Here is a 15,766-nt window from a genome sequence, read left to right on the forward strand (position 1 = left end):
GTAGGAGACGTGTTTTGTTGTTAGAGTATTGCTAACAAAATACTGGGATAAGAGCAATGTACCAACATATCTGACCGAGTGACCCGTTTGGCTCTTCTGAAAAGAAAACAAGCATCAACTGATCAACCCCATGTCTAGGAATACTACCACCAGCACTGCCCCACCCCTTGTTCTGATTGTGTGCTTTTTCACTATCTGATCTGAGATCCCAGATCCAGGTTGTCTTGCGATCTCGCATACTCGGATGGTACTCTGAACGATCCACCTGAACAAACAGTTAAGTACCGAGAAGACCCCCAGCCTAGATTCCTCTCCAGGTGTCAACCGGCCATGGTCACTCACACATTATGGTCGTCGCCTCCTTTTTATCCGAACCTCTGGACCTTTTCGAGGCTGTTCGTTCGGATCGGCATCGTGCTGCAGCACAGTGACGGCCAAGTCGCCTAGGGACTTACATGGAGCTCTTGCGCTCTTCGGTGGTTGCTGCGGCGAACTCGGATGGTGTCTCGCCCTTGGCCTTGCGCTCTCGCTTCGCATACAGCGCTCTCTGGGACGGCGGCAGAGAGTGGTCGGGCTCAAGTGGATCAATGTCGTACTTCAGGTTGGGATGGCCTTCCGCGTTCACTCTGTACCGAACACGAACACCAAATCAGTTTCCGTTGAGGTTAGATTCGAGCAAAATAAGGCGACAGAAAGCTTCGGTCTTGTCCACGCGACCCGAGGTTGGGCAAGCCACAGGCATTAAAGGACGACTCACTTCACCTGATTGCTGATACGCCTTTGACCGATTTCCTTGGCCACCTTCATGGACTCGTGGTCAAGGTTCGCCTCTGTCGTGTTGTGGTGCGTTGCCGCATAGGTTTCGCGATCCTCGATCGACATGCTCCTCTCCTTGGTTTTGTTCTGGAAATGATACATAGTGTTGGGTTGCGACGATTCTAGTGATGTTACTAATGGTTCAAGAGAGGAATATAACAAGAAATATTGAGTTTGAGGGTTTATACGAGGGTTTCGATCAGAGGTAAGAGCATCCAATGTATCAAGGGCTTAGGCCTTGTTCGTGATTTTGAAGCGCTGTGACACTGTACAATGACTCGGGCCAGGGATTGCATCATCCCCTGATCGCACGCACCCGAACTTGCTTGATGTCGTAGGGATGGGGGAGTTCTCTGGTTCACTGGCGTGTCCCCATTGATTATGATGCAATGGTGAGCTCGGTTGGCATATTGGTACAAGAACATCGCCGTTTCGAATTATCAGTTAGAAGATGGCATCCAAAAGGGGGAAGCTTTTTACTTCGACCTGGTGTTGGCTGTTTTCCGGGACGGTTACATGGCGTGGTGAAGATAACAGACCCGGGGCGGTGTTATGATCAATACCGTGTGTGTGCGCAGGTTGTCAAACGGACTCATGGACTCGGTGGCTCTATGGGCATCTGTAGGCGCTTATCAGCGTGGTGAGGATTGAGAGGTGCTCGATACGGGCGACCGAGTGCGCTGGGTCAGTTAGCAATTTGCGCACAGCAGCAACGGAGCAAAGCGCAGCCTCATGTGATTCATCCTTGGAGAAGAGGTAACTCGAGTCCATGAAATAGAATAAGCCTCGTGTATCCTGTAATCTGATCATTTGACAACAGAGCGGAGAGAAGATGAGATTGTGTACAAGGTACAAGAAGGTGGCAGGCATTCTGTGCCTGCGCCGTATGTACATGTGGTAGTTGCAGTTGGCTGTCTAGTTGCCCCACCGCAGGCTGCGCAGTGAGACCACAACCTCCATCAACCTTACCAAACTCAACTTCGGTTGTTGATCGCGTCCCCCTAAACCTGCCTCCCTTTGCCCAGAGGGAGGCCTAAGCAGGTAAGATGTGCTATCCATCGGTCACCCGAGTCCAAACCTATCTCTCGTTCCCTCATTGTAGAGCGAGATCATCACCGAATTGGCTGACTCGAGCTTTGTCACAGGCGAAGCGACAGATCCCCCGCCTCTTTGGTCAATTCCCATACGTCCGCCCTGAGATGATGGTCATCCGCGAGCACTGATGGCGGTGCTTCCCCGTCAAACTCATACAGGACTATCCCAGCTGGCAATGCGCCTGGTTCCCCGAACTCCAACAGCCCCTCCACGACGCGGTATCTGATCGAGCCTCGGAAACCTGGGAGCGTCGCGTACTTGTCATCCAGAGCCTTCCAAATGGATTCGTCTGCAGTCCTCGTCTGGACACTGAGCAGGTACTTCGGTCGACTGGTGCCTCCGGTGTGGTCATCAGTCTTGCCCACCGTTTCGTAACTCCGCAGTGCTCCATTCCAGCAGCTGAATGCACTGCCAATCGAGCCGTCTGGCTCGGGAGGCAACAACTTGGAATGTCTGGGCATGTCATCGAATTGCTTGCTGGTCAGCCAAGCTAGATCGCTCAACTTTACCAAGGCGAGGTTGGGCCATAGTGTCTCGACAATGCACTTCTCCGATGCCGATGGCGTGGCGCGCTCTGCGAATTTGGGGTCAACGTATGGGTCGGCGGTCTGATCAATGTTTTTGTATCGAAGAAAAAGGCCACCGTTCCCGGGACAAGCCAGGACGTCGACTATGTGCTCCTCGTACCACGCGTCAAGCAGCGAGGAGGGCAGGTCCTTTCTCAGGATGCTCGTGGTCACCCATAGCAATCCTGGAACCGGACCTGTCGATGTGGCCGAGGTCGAGGTTGAATCTACAGGAGAGGGAGTTGAGGACATTTCTCTCATCTTGTTCCGGGCAAGGATCTGCTGATTCGAAAATAGTCACAGATGTCACAACGGAATGGGTTCTCCGCTTTGAAGGAGAGATGGCAGCTTCTTTAATGCGCTGGAGGATTTGTCACTATCCATTGTGCCGAACCCGAGAGGTATTCCGTGTAAGTCCCTCACTCGTTCGACCCATGGCCCATCATCTGGCGGCTCCGGGGATGTGTCACGGCTCACCCGTCTGTACCACTGAGAGGCTCCTGCGATATAAGCTTCTCGCTAATACCTGGACATGCTGCGCCGGGATTTCACGTGCATTGCCAGCACATCGATGCATCGTTGGCTGGCCGTCTATACCCCTCTCCGGCACAAGACCTAGCGGACCAAGCGTGCAGTAGCTTCAGAGAATTAGTGAAGTTGCATTTCAAGTGGGTTAGATACTTTATCCCACGGGCGAAGAAGTTCTGCACACGGGACATAGGCCCAGTCTTGACGGCATGTTGGCAGTGTGCGAATGCTCCACCAGGGTCCCAAGACGGCGGTTGACCTCTTCAACGAAACAACCACCATGTCCTCGGGTCATGATGCCAACCTTGATGTCTGAGGGTTATTCGCCCTATTGAAGGCTTGTGATAACAAAAACAACGATGCTCTTATCAGCTCAAGCGAAAGGAGGGTTGAGGAGAATTCGTGAACCGTGATCTCGATTCTAAGCGAAGTCAATCCAAACCCAGTATTTCATCCACCTGAACCCTTCCTCGAACCTCCCAAGGTACCTAGACTCGCTTTCCCCCTCTTCTTCCCCCCGTGCCCCTTGCCCTTGCTCTTGAGCTTGACGTTGCGCCGCCAATTCCTCTCTGATGCGGTCGATATTCCTCCCCAACATGACCGCCCCGACCTCGATAGCCCGGATCTTGTACTTTGTGGATTCTTGACGGACGACCTCGTCCCACATCTTCTTCCAGCTTTCCTCATTGTGCCTGTACCGCGAGCCCCCGCCCAGGCGTCGGGGGAACTCGCCGGGGTGCTCGTTGCCCACCTGGCACCCGCAGATCAGCACCCGGCCGTTCGTGGTGGTCATCAGCTGCAAGCATCGGCACGCCATGGTGACCTGCTGGTCCCAGTCGAAGAGGTGAAAGACGGACGTGGAGTGCAAGATGCCAACGCGCCCGTCGCACTTCCTGCTCAGCTCGCTCTCGGGGGAGAAGTCGAACACGTCGGCCGGGGCGACGAAGTGCTGGGCGCGCGGCAGCCGGTCCTCGTCCCGGAACAGCTCGTAGCCAACCTCGATGAACTCCGGGCGCAGGTCCGCGCCGTAGATGCGGCTGGCGTCGCCGCCGTCGAAGATTAGCTTGCGGATATCCTGCCCCAGGCAGCAGCCTAGGTCGAGGAAGATCCAGTCCCTGTTGCCATCTTTGTCGGCCGTCTTCTCCCCTTCAGCTGCTTTGTCCTTGGACAGCATCGGCACGATGTGGCTCTGGTACAGCGGGTGGCTGGACAGGTCGAGCTCGAGGAACCGCCACCGGCCCAGGCACGGGTACGGGTGCGACTTGAAGGCCCGGTCGCGCACCGTCTTGATGTGCTCCTTCTGCGCCGCCGCCGGGATCCCCGCGTACTCGGCCAGCAGCGTCGCGATCTGGGTCGGCACCTGCTCCAGCTCCGGCTTGTAGACTTGGTACTGGTACGCCGACCTCGCTCCGGTTGCGGTTGCGGTTGCAGTCGCGGCTGTGGGGGGATTGTCAGACATTTCGTCCCCGAGATAATCGCCCGATCAGCCTATGGTGTGGGTGAGCACAGGTGCGAAGGAGCCTCTACGTTGGTTGTGTGTAGGCCTCTATGCAATAGGCATTCAACTGCAGAATTTGGGATTGGTTCCCAAGGTTGAAAGGGTGGTCGATTCAGTGAGCGGGTGCAGGGCGGTATACTTATAGGTATTAGGTAGATGGGTAGGTCGGTACACGGCACAGAGGACTGCTCTTCCACACACACACACACACCCCGACTAGACCAGGGCAGAAAATGTCTCAAAAGTCAAGTCCAGGAATAATGATTGCGTATGGATCTTCTGATTGATATATGGACATTCAAGATCAATTGCACACCTTGCACCGGCCCAGGCAGCACACTGCTCTACGACGAACGTGGGAAGGTCAGTGTTAGAAAACACGTAGGGAAACGGACTTTCCGGGCCTTGCTGCCTGCGTTGCTCTGGCCGTTCCCGCAAGCTCTCCCTCCGTTATTGGCGCTCGGGGGCACCTCTGACAACCAGCCACAGCGACCGGCCCTCCATATCGGGCATGTGCCGCGAGGTGGTGGCCCGTATTGGGCTTAGGTGCTCCGGTACTTGGGGGAGACTTCGTGTTGGAGCAACCCGCCCGCTTCGTTCGGCGCCGTAGAGAGGCTCTTGAAGACTGGGGGCATCGCGGCGATTCGCAGTTTGGGTATCTACAGAAAGAGGTGGTGGTGATGACGACGACGACGGGATAGTTAAACGTGGGCAGATAGATGCCTGGTATTATCTTCGTTCTAATCGCCCTAATCGCCGAGGTGGGAGCTGTCCCTGCATATGCACCTCGTATCTCTCTGTCCTTGCCTCAAGCGGATACGCCGAAAGACCGAGCAAGCGCCGCGCCAGTTTCTGTCACCATCATTTGACATTGGACATTGACAATGACACTGAAAGGTGATATAGACATGGCACGTGCAGATGCAGGCATGGACATCGAGAGCGGATCGATGAAAAGAAAAGAAGATCAGTCCAGTATCCACCTCTGCTTCTTGACCCGCTCCTTCTCCTTTCCGCCCCCTGCACTCGCCTTCGTCCATGTGATGTCTATGTCCAACGACCTCTCCTGCCCTTGCTTCTTCAGGTACGTCACCTCGCCGGCGATGCTGTCTCCGGGGCCGAACTGGCCGACGGGGTCCTTGATCAAGAAGACCCCCTGCTGCCAATGCGTCGCCTCGGAATGCGGGCCGGTCGAGAACGTCACCACCCCGGTCTTCTTCTTGGCTTCGGCGGCCGTCATCCCGGCAGGGATACCCTGGGAGCGCGATGTGTTGAAGAAGATGTCGAACCAAATAACGAAGCCCTCCAGAGTCTTGACTCCGTCGTTCTGCCACGTCGTGCTGAAGGGGTTGGTGAAGGTCAAGTCGTCCACTTTGGTCCGGTGCAGGTCCAGTTCGAGGAACGCGACGCTCGCCCCCGCCAGTTCCTTCTCGTCGACTACCCGGATCAGGGCTTCCTCGTGCGCCTTCTCCAGCATCGCCGTCATGTCGAAGCCGTACACGTCGCGCCAGAAGTCAATGTGTGAGGCCTTCAGGTCCGAGTCTGCGAGTGGAGCGATGCGCAGTGTCGCGTGTGAAGGGACCATCAAGCCATCCTCCGCAAGATACTTGTCTCGCGCATAGATCACCGAGTCGAGCATGGACTCATACAGAAGGCAGTAGCCCATCCACTCACTCACGATAACGTCTACCTTCGGGACGGGTAAGGTAACCTCCTCAATCTTCCCCCTGACGCACTTCACAACCTCCTGCAGGCCGTTGCTGAACACATTCTCCCGAGCCTTGTCGATGATGCCTGAGTTGTCTACCGCAATGACGAGTCTGGCGCCGGCTTTCGCACAGAACATGGACAATATGCCCGTACCGCAGCCAACATCCAACACGACTTTATCTTTGAAGAGATGTTTGTGATCGTAGATGAAGTCACGGTACGCATCGGTGCGGATGCGGTCCTTGATCATGGATTCGTGGATCGCGTTGTACGAGTAGGACTGGAAATAGTCCTTGTCAAATTGCTCAGCACGGCTATTGCCTCGGTCTCCGGCCTGCGGTGCTGCACCCTGAGCAGTGGCATTCGACTCTTGTGAAGGTTGTGACTGCTCAAAGCGATCTAGCATGGCGTTCTGCACTTGCTCTCGATAAGCAGAAAATTGGCTCTGCAGAGTTGCGAGTTGTTCTCGGAGTTGTTCGACTTCGGAGAGCGGAGCTGGGTTGACGTCTTCTTCGAAAACATCGTCCAGACTGTACAACAGCGCATCGTCCTCGAGGACCGGCTTGAGATACTTTTCGTCATCGAACACCGTCTTCGAAGAGACATCGGGCTGCGAATTGCCAGCCGTGACCTCCGATCGGATGTAGTTGACGAGCCGGACCAATCCCAGGTAGTCAAGAGCTAATCAGAGCGTGGCGTCAGCACAATCCTGCTCTGCGTGAATCTTCAATATTCACCGAATTCTTGCCTTAGTTTCCAGATATCCAAGCCGTGCGTGTCTCGGCAATGAGCCAGCATGCTCTGCGCGTCGGGAAACGTGCTCTCGTCGAGCAAGGAGACGATAGTCACAGGCTCCTCATCTCGCTCGATGTCTTCCCAGCCCTCATCGTTGGTAGTATCGAGAGGATCCGACAGGGATGAAGTGTCACTTGCGCCGTCCACGTCAGGCTCGGTCGAGGCGGCCATCGCTGTTCAACGACGAGAGTCTCAGGATTGCAGCACTACCCTGGTTTGGGCCAGGAGTCTCGGCTGTCTTAATGAGAGACGATTTCACACGTCAGATGTTGGCTCAACTAAATTTGAGGAAACGGAGAAGATGGGCGGATGGGCGAATGAAATTTCAAATGACGCCAAGCGGGGGAAGACGTTTGTGTGTCATTTAAAATCGCAACTGGCTTCTTCACTCTGATATCAACCAACTTTGCCTTCATGGTCTTTTGCATCCGAACTCCACTGAACTTGTCTAGGTATTTCGCAGCGGCTGCTCCCCGCCATCTCTAAGACTTGGTACTTCGGATCCAGTTTTCCACTTCCGCCTTGAAGTCGGGCTCGTAGAGCCACTGCAAGTCAAATTCCTTCTGCACTACCTCATCCGCTAGACCAGCAGGGCGCGTGCCCTTGGGCATCCTCCTCAGGTCGATCTGCTTATTCAGCTCCAAGATCTTGTTGACCCGGTCTTGACGGAAACCCTGCCAGAATGTCAACGCATCCTCGAAATTGACACCGCCCGTCTTCGCTGCGGCCAGGAGAAGTGAGAACATGTACACGTCCTCGAATGCCTGGTTGATGCCTTGCCCGGCACTGGGTGGGATGGCATGGGCGGCGTCTCCTAGGATTACGACCCGGCGCTTCTGCGAAGCCCACCTGTCCAAGTGCGGGATGACATAGAAGGGCCAGACGTTGATTTTGTCATGCGGAATCTTGGAGGTGGCAGTGACCGCGACCTCACCAAAGGCTTCGGCGTCTTCTTGCAGGAACTTGACCAGGCCTTCTTTGTCTGCAAGGAACTTGTCCCACCCTTCTCGGTCCAGCTCGTCAATTCGCTTCTGTTTTCCGAAAAACATTTCCGACGCGTCGGGTTTCTGAGGCGCGATGACGAACGCACCTTTGCCCTCAGCGGTGATGGTAAGAGGCTGGTCAATCTTGCCGTAGGGGTAGGTGACTTGGCCCGCCGGGACAGCAGAGGTGATGCCTGCCATCCCGATGAACTTTGGCTCCACATCTGGGTAGAGATATTTTCGGACAGTTGAGTGAATCCCGTCTGCTCCCACGAGGAAGGACGCGGTGGATTGTTTGCCATCGGTCGATTCCCACACGACGTGATCCTCGGTCTCCTCGACGACGCGAGCGTACTTTCGACCGAACACTACCGGTATACCCAGCGACTTGATCTTGGACAAGATGACATCGATGAGCTCGTAGCGGTAGCATCGGTTTGCCTGGTAGCCATATTTCTCCTTGCCACCAAACTCGTAGGTCTCGATGAGTTCACCGTCGACTTTGACAACCTTGAGGAGGTCAAAGTTGTAGCCTCGTCCACGGACGTCCTGGTACAAGTCCAAGGCATCCAAGACTTTCAGGGCGTTGGGTGAAAGCATGACTGCGCCACCGATGTTGAGAGGCGCTGATCTGGACTCGTATATCGTGGCATTGATGCCTTGTTTATGCAGCGCCAGGGCCAAAGTGAGGCCGGCGAGGCCGGCGCCGATGATAGCGACTTCAGGGGTCGACATTTTGGGAGGTGTGGGTGAGCTTTCGTCAAACGTCTGGTTGTTTGGCAGCTAGGAACTATTCGATGGAGGAGAGGGAAAGACGATTGTCAGGAGCGACCTTGAAGGCTTCATATACCTTTTTAAGGCTCGCAAGGAACAAGCATCTTGTCAGGCCTCCCAGCCATCGACCGAACAAGCATACATGCTTCTGCGGCACCGAACGAGAAGTCCATCCTATGTTTTTCCCCTCTTGTAAAATACCGAGTCGTTCTACAGCGAGAGGATAGCCAGGGTATGCTTGACCATCGCTGGTGTCACCTCGGTGCTAGAGGGATCGACGTCTCCCGCTCGCTCATAGTTACTGACCAACTGGGACTAGGTGTTCGTGGTGCATGACATGGCCAGCACGGCCTGCGTGGCGTGCTCGTTCTTTGTCATCGACCCTATCAAGCTGTTTAGATGGCTGAAGGGGTTTTCAGGAGCATGGGGGTGAACACATGCAGGGCACAGAATCAAGCAACGAAGATCCTGCGTGATCCGCAAGCTTGTTTGTCGCCAACGAGGGAGTCTTGAGCCTGCAAGCTGCAAGCACCGACTCCTGCGAGTGTGCCAGGGGTTGGGTAGGAGTGCTTTGGGGCCAAAGCATATCGTACACCTTGCGCATTCGGGGAAGAGATTGACGGTTGCGGAGGTACTCGGTAGGGTTGCGTGAAATAGCTGTGCCTCGTCGTGGGCATGGCTATTAGCTACTCGCTCCTTTGCTCGCACAGGACCTCGCCCTCGCCCTCGGCTCAGGTTCCGTCCCTTGGCCAGGGCCGAGCACTCTCGGGGGGCTGCTTAGGTGCCCTCGGGCGGGACCTACAAGTAGCTTAACAAGAGTGCCTATAAACACCCAATTAGGTAGCTAGGGCGATGGCCACGTGATACTCCTAAATAGTAGGGGAACCACCTCGTCGCCACTCACTGCCCGTCCCTTCTCCTCTCCCTCCGACTCACTTGCGTGCCTTGTTGGTCTCACTGATCCTTACGACACCGACCATGTTTCTGTCCGTTTGTTTCTCTTGTGTCTCCAGTGGACAGCCGCCAGTACATACCGATACAAATCAAGAAACCTTCCGTCTCTATGGTTGTCCCATCTGCAGTTCCACCCGGAGAACGTTTGTTTAATCTACACGTATATCAACCAGACGCAGAAGCACACACGTTTTGGTCATGCCGAGCCGTCCCAAGTCGTCGTCCTTACCCGCTGCGGACTCCGCAGGACGCAAGCCGATCAAACGTCCGAGACCGAGCTTGAATTGTGCAGGTACGTGATCAGTATGGCTCTCCCCCTGCAGCTGGTTGACCGCAGTCAGAATGCCGTAGGTTGAAGATAAAATGCGATCGTCAAGGTGAGTCTGCTTTCTACCTCTTGCCTCAGGTCGTCAGAGATTCACCGACCAGGACAGTACCCTGCGCCAACTGCGTCAAGCGAGCGTGCGCTCACGTCTGCCCCGACCAAACGCTGGGCAGCGTCAAAAGCATGCGGCATCGTTTTCTACAGCTCGAACAAGGCCGAACTTCCCCACCGGCAGGGCCGGTCCTCGGCAGCGATCTCAACCCCCTCGATGAAGCAGCAGGCCCCTCTTCTCGGCCGCAACCCTCACCCAACATCAATTTCTCGACGGTCGCAGCCGAACCTGGCGAGGCCTCCACGCCACAAGCGCCGGAGCAGACGCCTGAGGTAGGAACGTTGGTGATGAACTCGGATGGCAGATCCAAGTTCATCGGCCAGTCGGCCAGTTTTCAATGGCTTAGGGACGTAAGTCGTTCCGTGCATGTTCTCACGGTTTGATTTATGTCCGTGATTCGACATCCTCCTGATTCCAGCACCAGTTCCCTCTCAAAATTCCACTGGCTTTCTTCCCCTACTTTCTTCCAGTTATTCGCTGAACCGGATCTTGGTAGGAAACAAATGGACATCTTGAAACACGCCCTCCATCTCCGACGCGCCCACACCCTTCAGAAGGGTTCCCCTTTCACAATCATCCACCCGTTGATTTTCCTTCCCTCTGGTCACATCTTCCTCCCAAGGACGAAGCCATGTATCTTGTGGGTTGCTTCCATCGGCACATTGCATGGAACGGTTCTCCCATCCTCGAAGACGACCTTTTAACCATTCTCCGGTGGTTGTATACGCTATCTGGCATCGCCCCAGCCAAACCGAGTATGGCATTTCAGCGTCTGGGCTTGGTATACATTGTGCTTGCACTCGGATCAATGTTGAACATGGAGGTTACCGGCGACGATCTGGCCTGCAAGGAATTTTACGAACTGTCCCAGGAATGTCTGGTGTCGGGCAAATTTCTTATCCACAACTCTCTGACCACGGTGCAGACCTTGAGTCTGATGGCCAAATTTACCGCTTATGCCGACATGAGGGATGTCGCTTGGCAGATAAGAGGCATGGCCACCCGGATAATGCTGGCCATGGGTCTTCATCGAGACGGTGAGAGCTGGAATCTGTCCTCGAAAGACTTGAATGACAGAAGGCGAACGTTTTGGGAGACGTATAGCACCGATGTGCTCATTTCTGGCAACTGGGGCAGGCCGAGCGGTTTACATCCAGATCTGTTCGACACCCAGTTGCCCGAAGACTATAATCACGGCACCGGGTTTGAGAAACAACGCTGTCGCCTCGCGATGCTGGCCCAGGAAGCATTACAAGAAAGTCTCAAGATCCGTTCAAACTATGACAAGCTGCGGGAGATTTGGCGCAAAACTCTCGAAGTGGAGTCTGCAACTCCGTTCGAACTGCGCAACCGAACGGCTCTCATGTTCATGGTATCTAAATACCCGACGCTGGCCGAAGTCGAAGCAAACACTCCGCCGGCTTCCACAAATCTACGCCTCGTCTTTCAATCACACGACCTCATCGATGTAGCTTCGACCCTCGTCTTGTCCATGTTCCGACCATACTTTGTTCACGCGGTGCAAGAACCTGACCCATCCAAGTCCGTGTATGCTGAGGCATATTTCACCGTAATAGAGCGGAGCAGCATGCTCATTGCCAATCTCAGATCTCTCCATTCCACCTTCCCCCTCATCTCGACCCGACACTGGTTCTTCTGGACTCACGCATTCGCCGGTGCCGTAACCTTGGCCACCATATGCATTGCGAATCCCGGCAGCCCTTTAGTTGACCAAGTGATGAATGATCTCAATTCGATCATCTCACTCTATACGAGCATTCGACCAGACGTCTCCCAAATGCCTATTAAACGCAATCTCCAGTGGTTACTTGAGCTCAGAGCGAAGGGACTGGAAAGAATCGAAGCTTTCAGGGCTGGACAAGTGCCAGAGAACACCTCACCTGCTTCTGCATCGGAGGAGATGGCCGAACACCTATTGCTGGTGGGGTGGAGAAAGAAACTGGTAGAGCTAGGTCACAGGGACGCTGATACTGTACCCGATCCCGTCGACCCCAATGTCATGAGCTCGACCGGTCTCACCTTTGAAACGCCTGGTTATGACTTCGTGAGTCTGCATGCTTCGAGTTTGCGCAAATATATTGTGAATGATCAGGTCGCTGACAGTCCACAGATGCCACAGCTGCTAGGTCTCACTTCCGAGGGACCGCAGTTTATTACTCCCTTCGACAGCACGGACATGTTAGATTTTGAGTTTAATCTACAATAAGTGCATTATGTCCTATATGCCTATATTTCAGACTCTCGGCCTTTCTCCCCTTCCTACTGCCATCCATGCCCGCTGGTCAGCGATCGGATCACCGCCAATCATATCTGCGGGCAACGGTCTCCGAGGTTGGGTCATGTCGAGCGGAAGACCCCAAACCGTTCCCGTCTGCTTGACGTAGACGTCAAAATCGTCAACCAGCTCCTTTAGCTTACTAGGGTACTGCTCCGCTAGATCCAGAGTCTCTCCGGGATCTCGAGACAAGTCGTGCAATTCCCACGTGCCTTTGCCATGATCCTTTTTCGACATCCAGTTTATCTTCCACTTGCCTTTTCTCATGGCGCCCCGTCCAAACATCTCCCAACCCACAGGTTCTTCACCGTAAATTGGCGCTTTGGAAGCAAGGTGTGGGACCCAAGACTTTCCACGCATGGGATAGACCATTTGGCCCCTATACGGAACCTTTTGGCCTCCCGACAGCTGGTTCGGATGTTTGACACCCGCGAGATCGAGCAAAGTCGGCATGATGTCCATACACGTGGCAAAGGTGTGTGAAATGGTGCCCGGTTCGTGTCCACTCAATTGGGGATATCTCACAATAAGGGGGACTCGAATACCGCCCTCGGTGTTGTACGCCTTGTACAGCCTCCCAGGGGCCGTCGACGCTTGGGCCCACCGAGGGCCATACCAGCAAAATGAGTTGTAGTTGCCCAAGTTGTCGTACGAGTTGTCATAGTACGTCTCGATGGTTTTCAGGAGGTCTGGACCATTGGCGGCATTGCCCTCCCACGCAGCTGCTTCTGCGCCATTATCGCTCATAAACATAATGACAGTGTTGTCCAGCTCTCCGATTCGCTTGAGATAGTCGATGATCTTCCCTACTGCCTGATCGATCCCGTCCACCATGCCAGCGAAGATCTCCATCGCCTTGGACGACATTTTCTGCTCCTCTGTCGTCATTGTTTCCCACTCGGCTGTCGTGGCGACGACTGGATGCGCAACAGTGCCGTGTGCGACCATGCCAATTTTCTGGAGCGATTCGAGCCTTCGAAGTCGCAGAGCATCGGGCCCATCATCGTAGAGGCCGGCATACTTGTCGCGGTCGGCTTTCGGGCACTGTAATGGATAGTGCGGTGCTCCAAAGGGGAGAAACGCAAAGAACGGCTTTCCGTCCCGTTGGTCCAAGTATCTCATCAGCGTCTCGACGTAGGTGTCGGAACTGTAGAAGCCTTTGGCAGGATCGCTCTCGGTATTGGGCGTGGGCATGTACCGCGCACCGTCCTCCGTATAGAGCGGCGCTGAATGGCCGGGGACGAACTTGGCCGGTCGTCGGCCGCCGGGCTCCTTGTTCCAGGCGGGCTCCCAGCCGAAATGGTTGGCGCAGCCAGGCAGCATCGCGAAACTTCGATCGAACCCTCGCGAATGAGGCCCGAAATCGTTCTTGTAGCCAAGGTGCCACTTTCCAGCCATGGCCGTAAAGTACCCAGCGTCCTGAAGCAGTTCGGGAAGAGCGGCGATGTCGTGGTTCATGTAGCCCTCATGGCCGGGGACGTTGTAGCGCTCGGGATCTACTGTCTGGAGCCGGAAAAATGCTGGTGAGCCAGGGGAAGGGCATGCCCGACGACCAGGCTGACTGGCTCAAGAACAGAGAGAGGATGGGGGGATGTATGGAACTCACCCTGAATTCAGACATGATCCCAAGGCCGGCGAGGTGACAGTCCGTGCCGCTCAACAACATTGAGCGCGTTGGCGAGCACACGGCGGCCGTGTGATAGTCGCTGAACCGTATGCCCTCGCTGGCTAGCTGGTCCAGGACAGGAGTCTGGATTTCCGAGCCATAGCAGCCGATGTCCGAGAAGCCCAGATCTGGCGATGCGATTAGCCTTGGGGTCCAACGATGGTCTTGGAAGCCAAGCAAACACTACCGTCCGCGACAATGATGAGAAAATTGGGTCGTTTTGTCATGTTCGCTGGGAACCTTGTAACAGGCCGGAATGCTTCGAGGCTATTGCTTGTTCTTGTGGAGGGCGAAGCACCGAGGAAGGCTGTTTTAAGAACAGGTTTGAGAAGGGGTCTGTGGAATATGTCGGAAATGGAGAATGATGGATGAACATTGAGATTTTCTAGACCGGAAGGCCCCCCGTATTGTGCCTTGACGTTGAGGGCATATTCACTTCACTTGACTGCCCAAGCACTGCGTATCCGCTGGCGAGGCTCCACCCGCCTTGTTATCCGCCGTGATCGCGGAGCGGAAGAGAGTCTCAAAGCCGATACAGCGGACAAGAGCCTGGGCCCGACCAGTCCGCCCTTGACCGGGGAGTGATTTGCTTGTCATCTCGGACCAGACATCCCTTTCTAAAGACAAGTTCCGTGGGAATAAATGCATCTCTCCGATCTTTTCACAATGGCTACCATCATCTTGACACCCATTCAGCTCTCTTGACCTTGGTTTCCTTCCAAATCGCCTGCTACCATGACGAAACGCCCAAATTTCCTGCTCATCGTAGCCGATGGTCCGTACCCACCCCTGTTTGACAGCCAGATCCTTCTCTTTGGCTGCTCACTGATGTCCTCGCAGACCTCGGATACTCTGACATCGGATGTTTCGGTTCAGAAATCAGAACGCCGCATATCGATCGGATCGCCCGCGAGGGAATGCTATTTACTGACTGTGGGATTTCCGCGTCTAAGCCTTGTCTCGATTGAAGCTAACAATTGCCCTAAGTCCACGCGGCCGCTGCATGCTCCCCGACCCGCTCCATGCTGATGTCGGGCACCGACAACCACCTTGCCGGTGTTGGGGTCATGAGTGAACAACGTGCCAATGACTACGAGCGATGGAACAAACGCGGTCATGAGGGCTACCTCAGTGAGTTCCTCCCGGAGGAGGTGGGATGCCCCAGACACGTAGAGTCCACTGACGAATGGTGCCACTAGACCACGATGTTGCCGCTTTGCCGGAGCTCCTTCACGATGCGGGCTACCTAACACTCATGTCTGGGAAGTGGCATCTTGGTCTGAAGCCGGAGAATGGCCCTTCCCAGAGGGGGTTTGACCGCTCGTTTGCCCTGCTCCCAGGCTGCACCAATCATTTTGGCTTTGAACCTCAATTTGAGAACCCGATGGACTTTTTCATCCGGATCCCCGTCCTGTACGCCGAGGACGGGAAGCGTAAAGTCATCGAGCCGAATAAAGGAAATGAGTACGACACGGGCTTCTTTTCCTCAGAGTACTACGCCTCCAACCTCATAAATTACTTTAAGGAACGCACGCCGGAGCAAAAAGCCCAGCCCTTTTTCGCTTTTCTCCCCTTCTCGGCACCACATTGGCCCTTGCAGTGCAGCAAAAGCGACAGAGAGCGGTATCGAGGTAAATATGACGACGGA

General features: G+C 54.9%; 7 protein-coding genes across 10 annotated transcripts; 1 reads left to right on the forward strand and 6 right to left on the reverse strand.

Annotated features, from left to right (window-relative positions):
* Positions 1–42: 42 nt before the first annotated feature.
* Positions 43–1,650, reverse strand: PV07_11837. 2 transcript variants are annotated; one of them, XM_016399308.1, is made up of 3 exons: positions 758–1,650; positions 343–626; positions 43–265 (listed from the first exon to the last, which is right to left on the reverse strand). In XM_016399308.1, the coding sequence occupies exons 1-2, from the start codon at positions 916–918 to the stop codon at positions 452–454; spliced, it is 336 nt and encodes a 111-aa protein (XP_016243870.1). In that variant the 5' UTR covers positions 919–1,650; the 3' UTR covers positions 43–265; positions 343–451. The 2 variants fall into 2 exon arrangements, with proteins under 2 accessions (XP_016243870.1, XP_016243869.1); XM_016399307.1 differs by having other exon boundaries at positions 43–626.
* On the reverse strand, positions 1,631–2,778 carry PV07_11838 (uncharacterized protein). Its single transcript, XM_016399309.1, has one exon. It carries the CDS (start codon positions 2,736–2,738, stop codon positions 1,956–1,958), a length of 783 nt encoding a protein of 260 aa, XP_016243871.1. The 5' UTR covers positions 2,739–2,778; the 3' UTR covers positions 1,631–1,955.
* A 322-nt stretch (positions 2,779–3,100) lies between these two features.
* Positions 3,101–4,609, reverse strand: PV07_11839 (uncharacterized protein). The gene has a single exon (XM_016399310.1). It carries the CDS (start codon positions 4,462–4,464, stop codon positions 3,427–3,429), a length of 1,038 nt encoding a protein of 345 aa, XP_016243872.1. The 5' UTR covers positions 4,465–4,609; the 3' UTR covers positions 3,101–3,426.
* A 584-nt stretch (positions 4,610–5,193) lies between these two features.
* On the reverse strand, positions 5,194–7,280 carry PV07_11840. 2 transcript variants are annotated; one of them, XM_016399312.1, is made up of 2 exons: positions 6,962–7,280; positions 5,194–6,894 (listed from the first exon to the last, which is right to left on the reverse strand). In XM_016399312.1, exon 2 carries the CDS (start codon positions 6,617–6,619, stop codon positions 5,471–5,473), a length of 1,149 nt encoding a protein of 382 aa, XP_016243874.1. In that variant the 5' UTR covers positions 6,620–6,894; positions 6,962–7,280; the 3' UTR covers positions 5,194–5,470. The 2 variants fall into 2 exon arrangements, with proteins under 2 accessions (XP_016243874.1, XP_016243873.1); XM_016399311.1 differs by having other exon boundaries at positions 6,951–7,280.
* A 137-nt stretch (positions 7,281–7,417) lies between these two features.
* On the reverse strand, positions 7,418–8,835 carry PV07_11841 (uncharacterized protein). Its single transcript, XM_016399313.1, has one exon. It carries the CDS (start codon positions 8,724–8,726, stop codon positions 7,491–7,493), a length of 1,236 nt encoding a protein of 411 aa, XP_016243875.1. The 5' UTR covers positions 8,727–8,835; the 3' UTR covers positions 7,418–7,490.
* An 861-nt stretch (positions 8,836–9,696) lies between these two features.
* PV07_11842 lies at positions 9,697–12,535 on the forward strand. 2 transcript variants are annotated; one of them, XM_016399314.1, is made up of 5 exons: positions 9,697–10,011; positions 10,061–10,096; positions 10,154–10,506; positions 10,653–12,221; positions 12,288–12,535. In XM_016399314.1, exons 1-5 carry the CDS (start codon positions 9,918–9,920, stop codon positions 12,381–12,383), a joined length of 2,148 nt encoding a protein of 715 aa, XP_016243876.1. In that variant the 5' UTR covers positions 9,697–9,917; the 3' UTR covers positions 12,384–12,535. The 2 variants fall into 2 exon arrangements, with proteins under 2 accessions (XP_016243876.1, XP_016243877.1); XM_016399315.1 differs by having other exon boundaries at positions 10,154–12,221.
* On the reverse strand, positions 12,411–14,345 carry PV07_11843 (uncharacterized protein; the record flags this gene model as incomplete). Its single annotated transcript, XM_016399316.1, has 3 exons — positions 12,411–13,955; positions 14,059–14,246; positions 14,306–14,345. 3 exons carry the CDS (start codon positions 14,343–14,345, stop codon positions 12,411–12,413), a joined length of 1,773 nt encoding a protein of 590 aa, XP_016243878.1.
* Positions 14,346–15,766: the final 1,421 nt, after the last annotated feature.

This window comes from Cladophialophora immunda (assembly GCF_000835495.1).
Source record: "Cladophialophora immunda strain CBS 83496 unplaced genomic scaffold supercont1.7, whole genome shotgun sequence".
NCBI lineage: Eukaryota > Fungi > Ascomycota > Eurotiomycetes > Chaetothyriales > Herpotrichiellaceae > Cladophialophora > Cladophialophora immunda.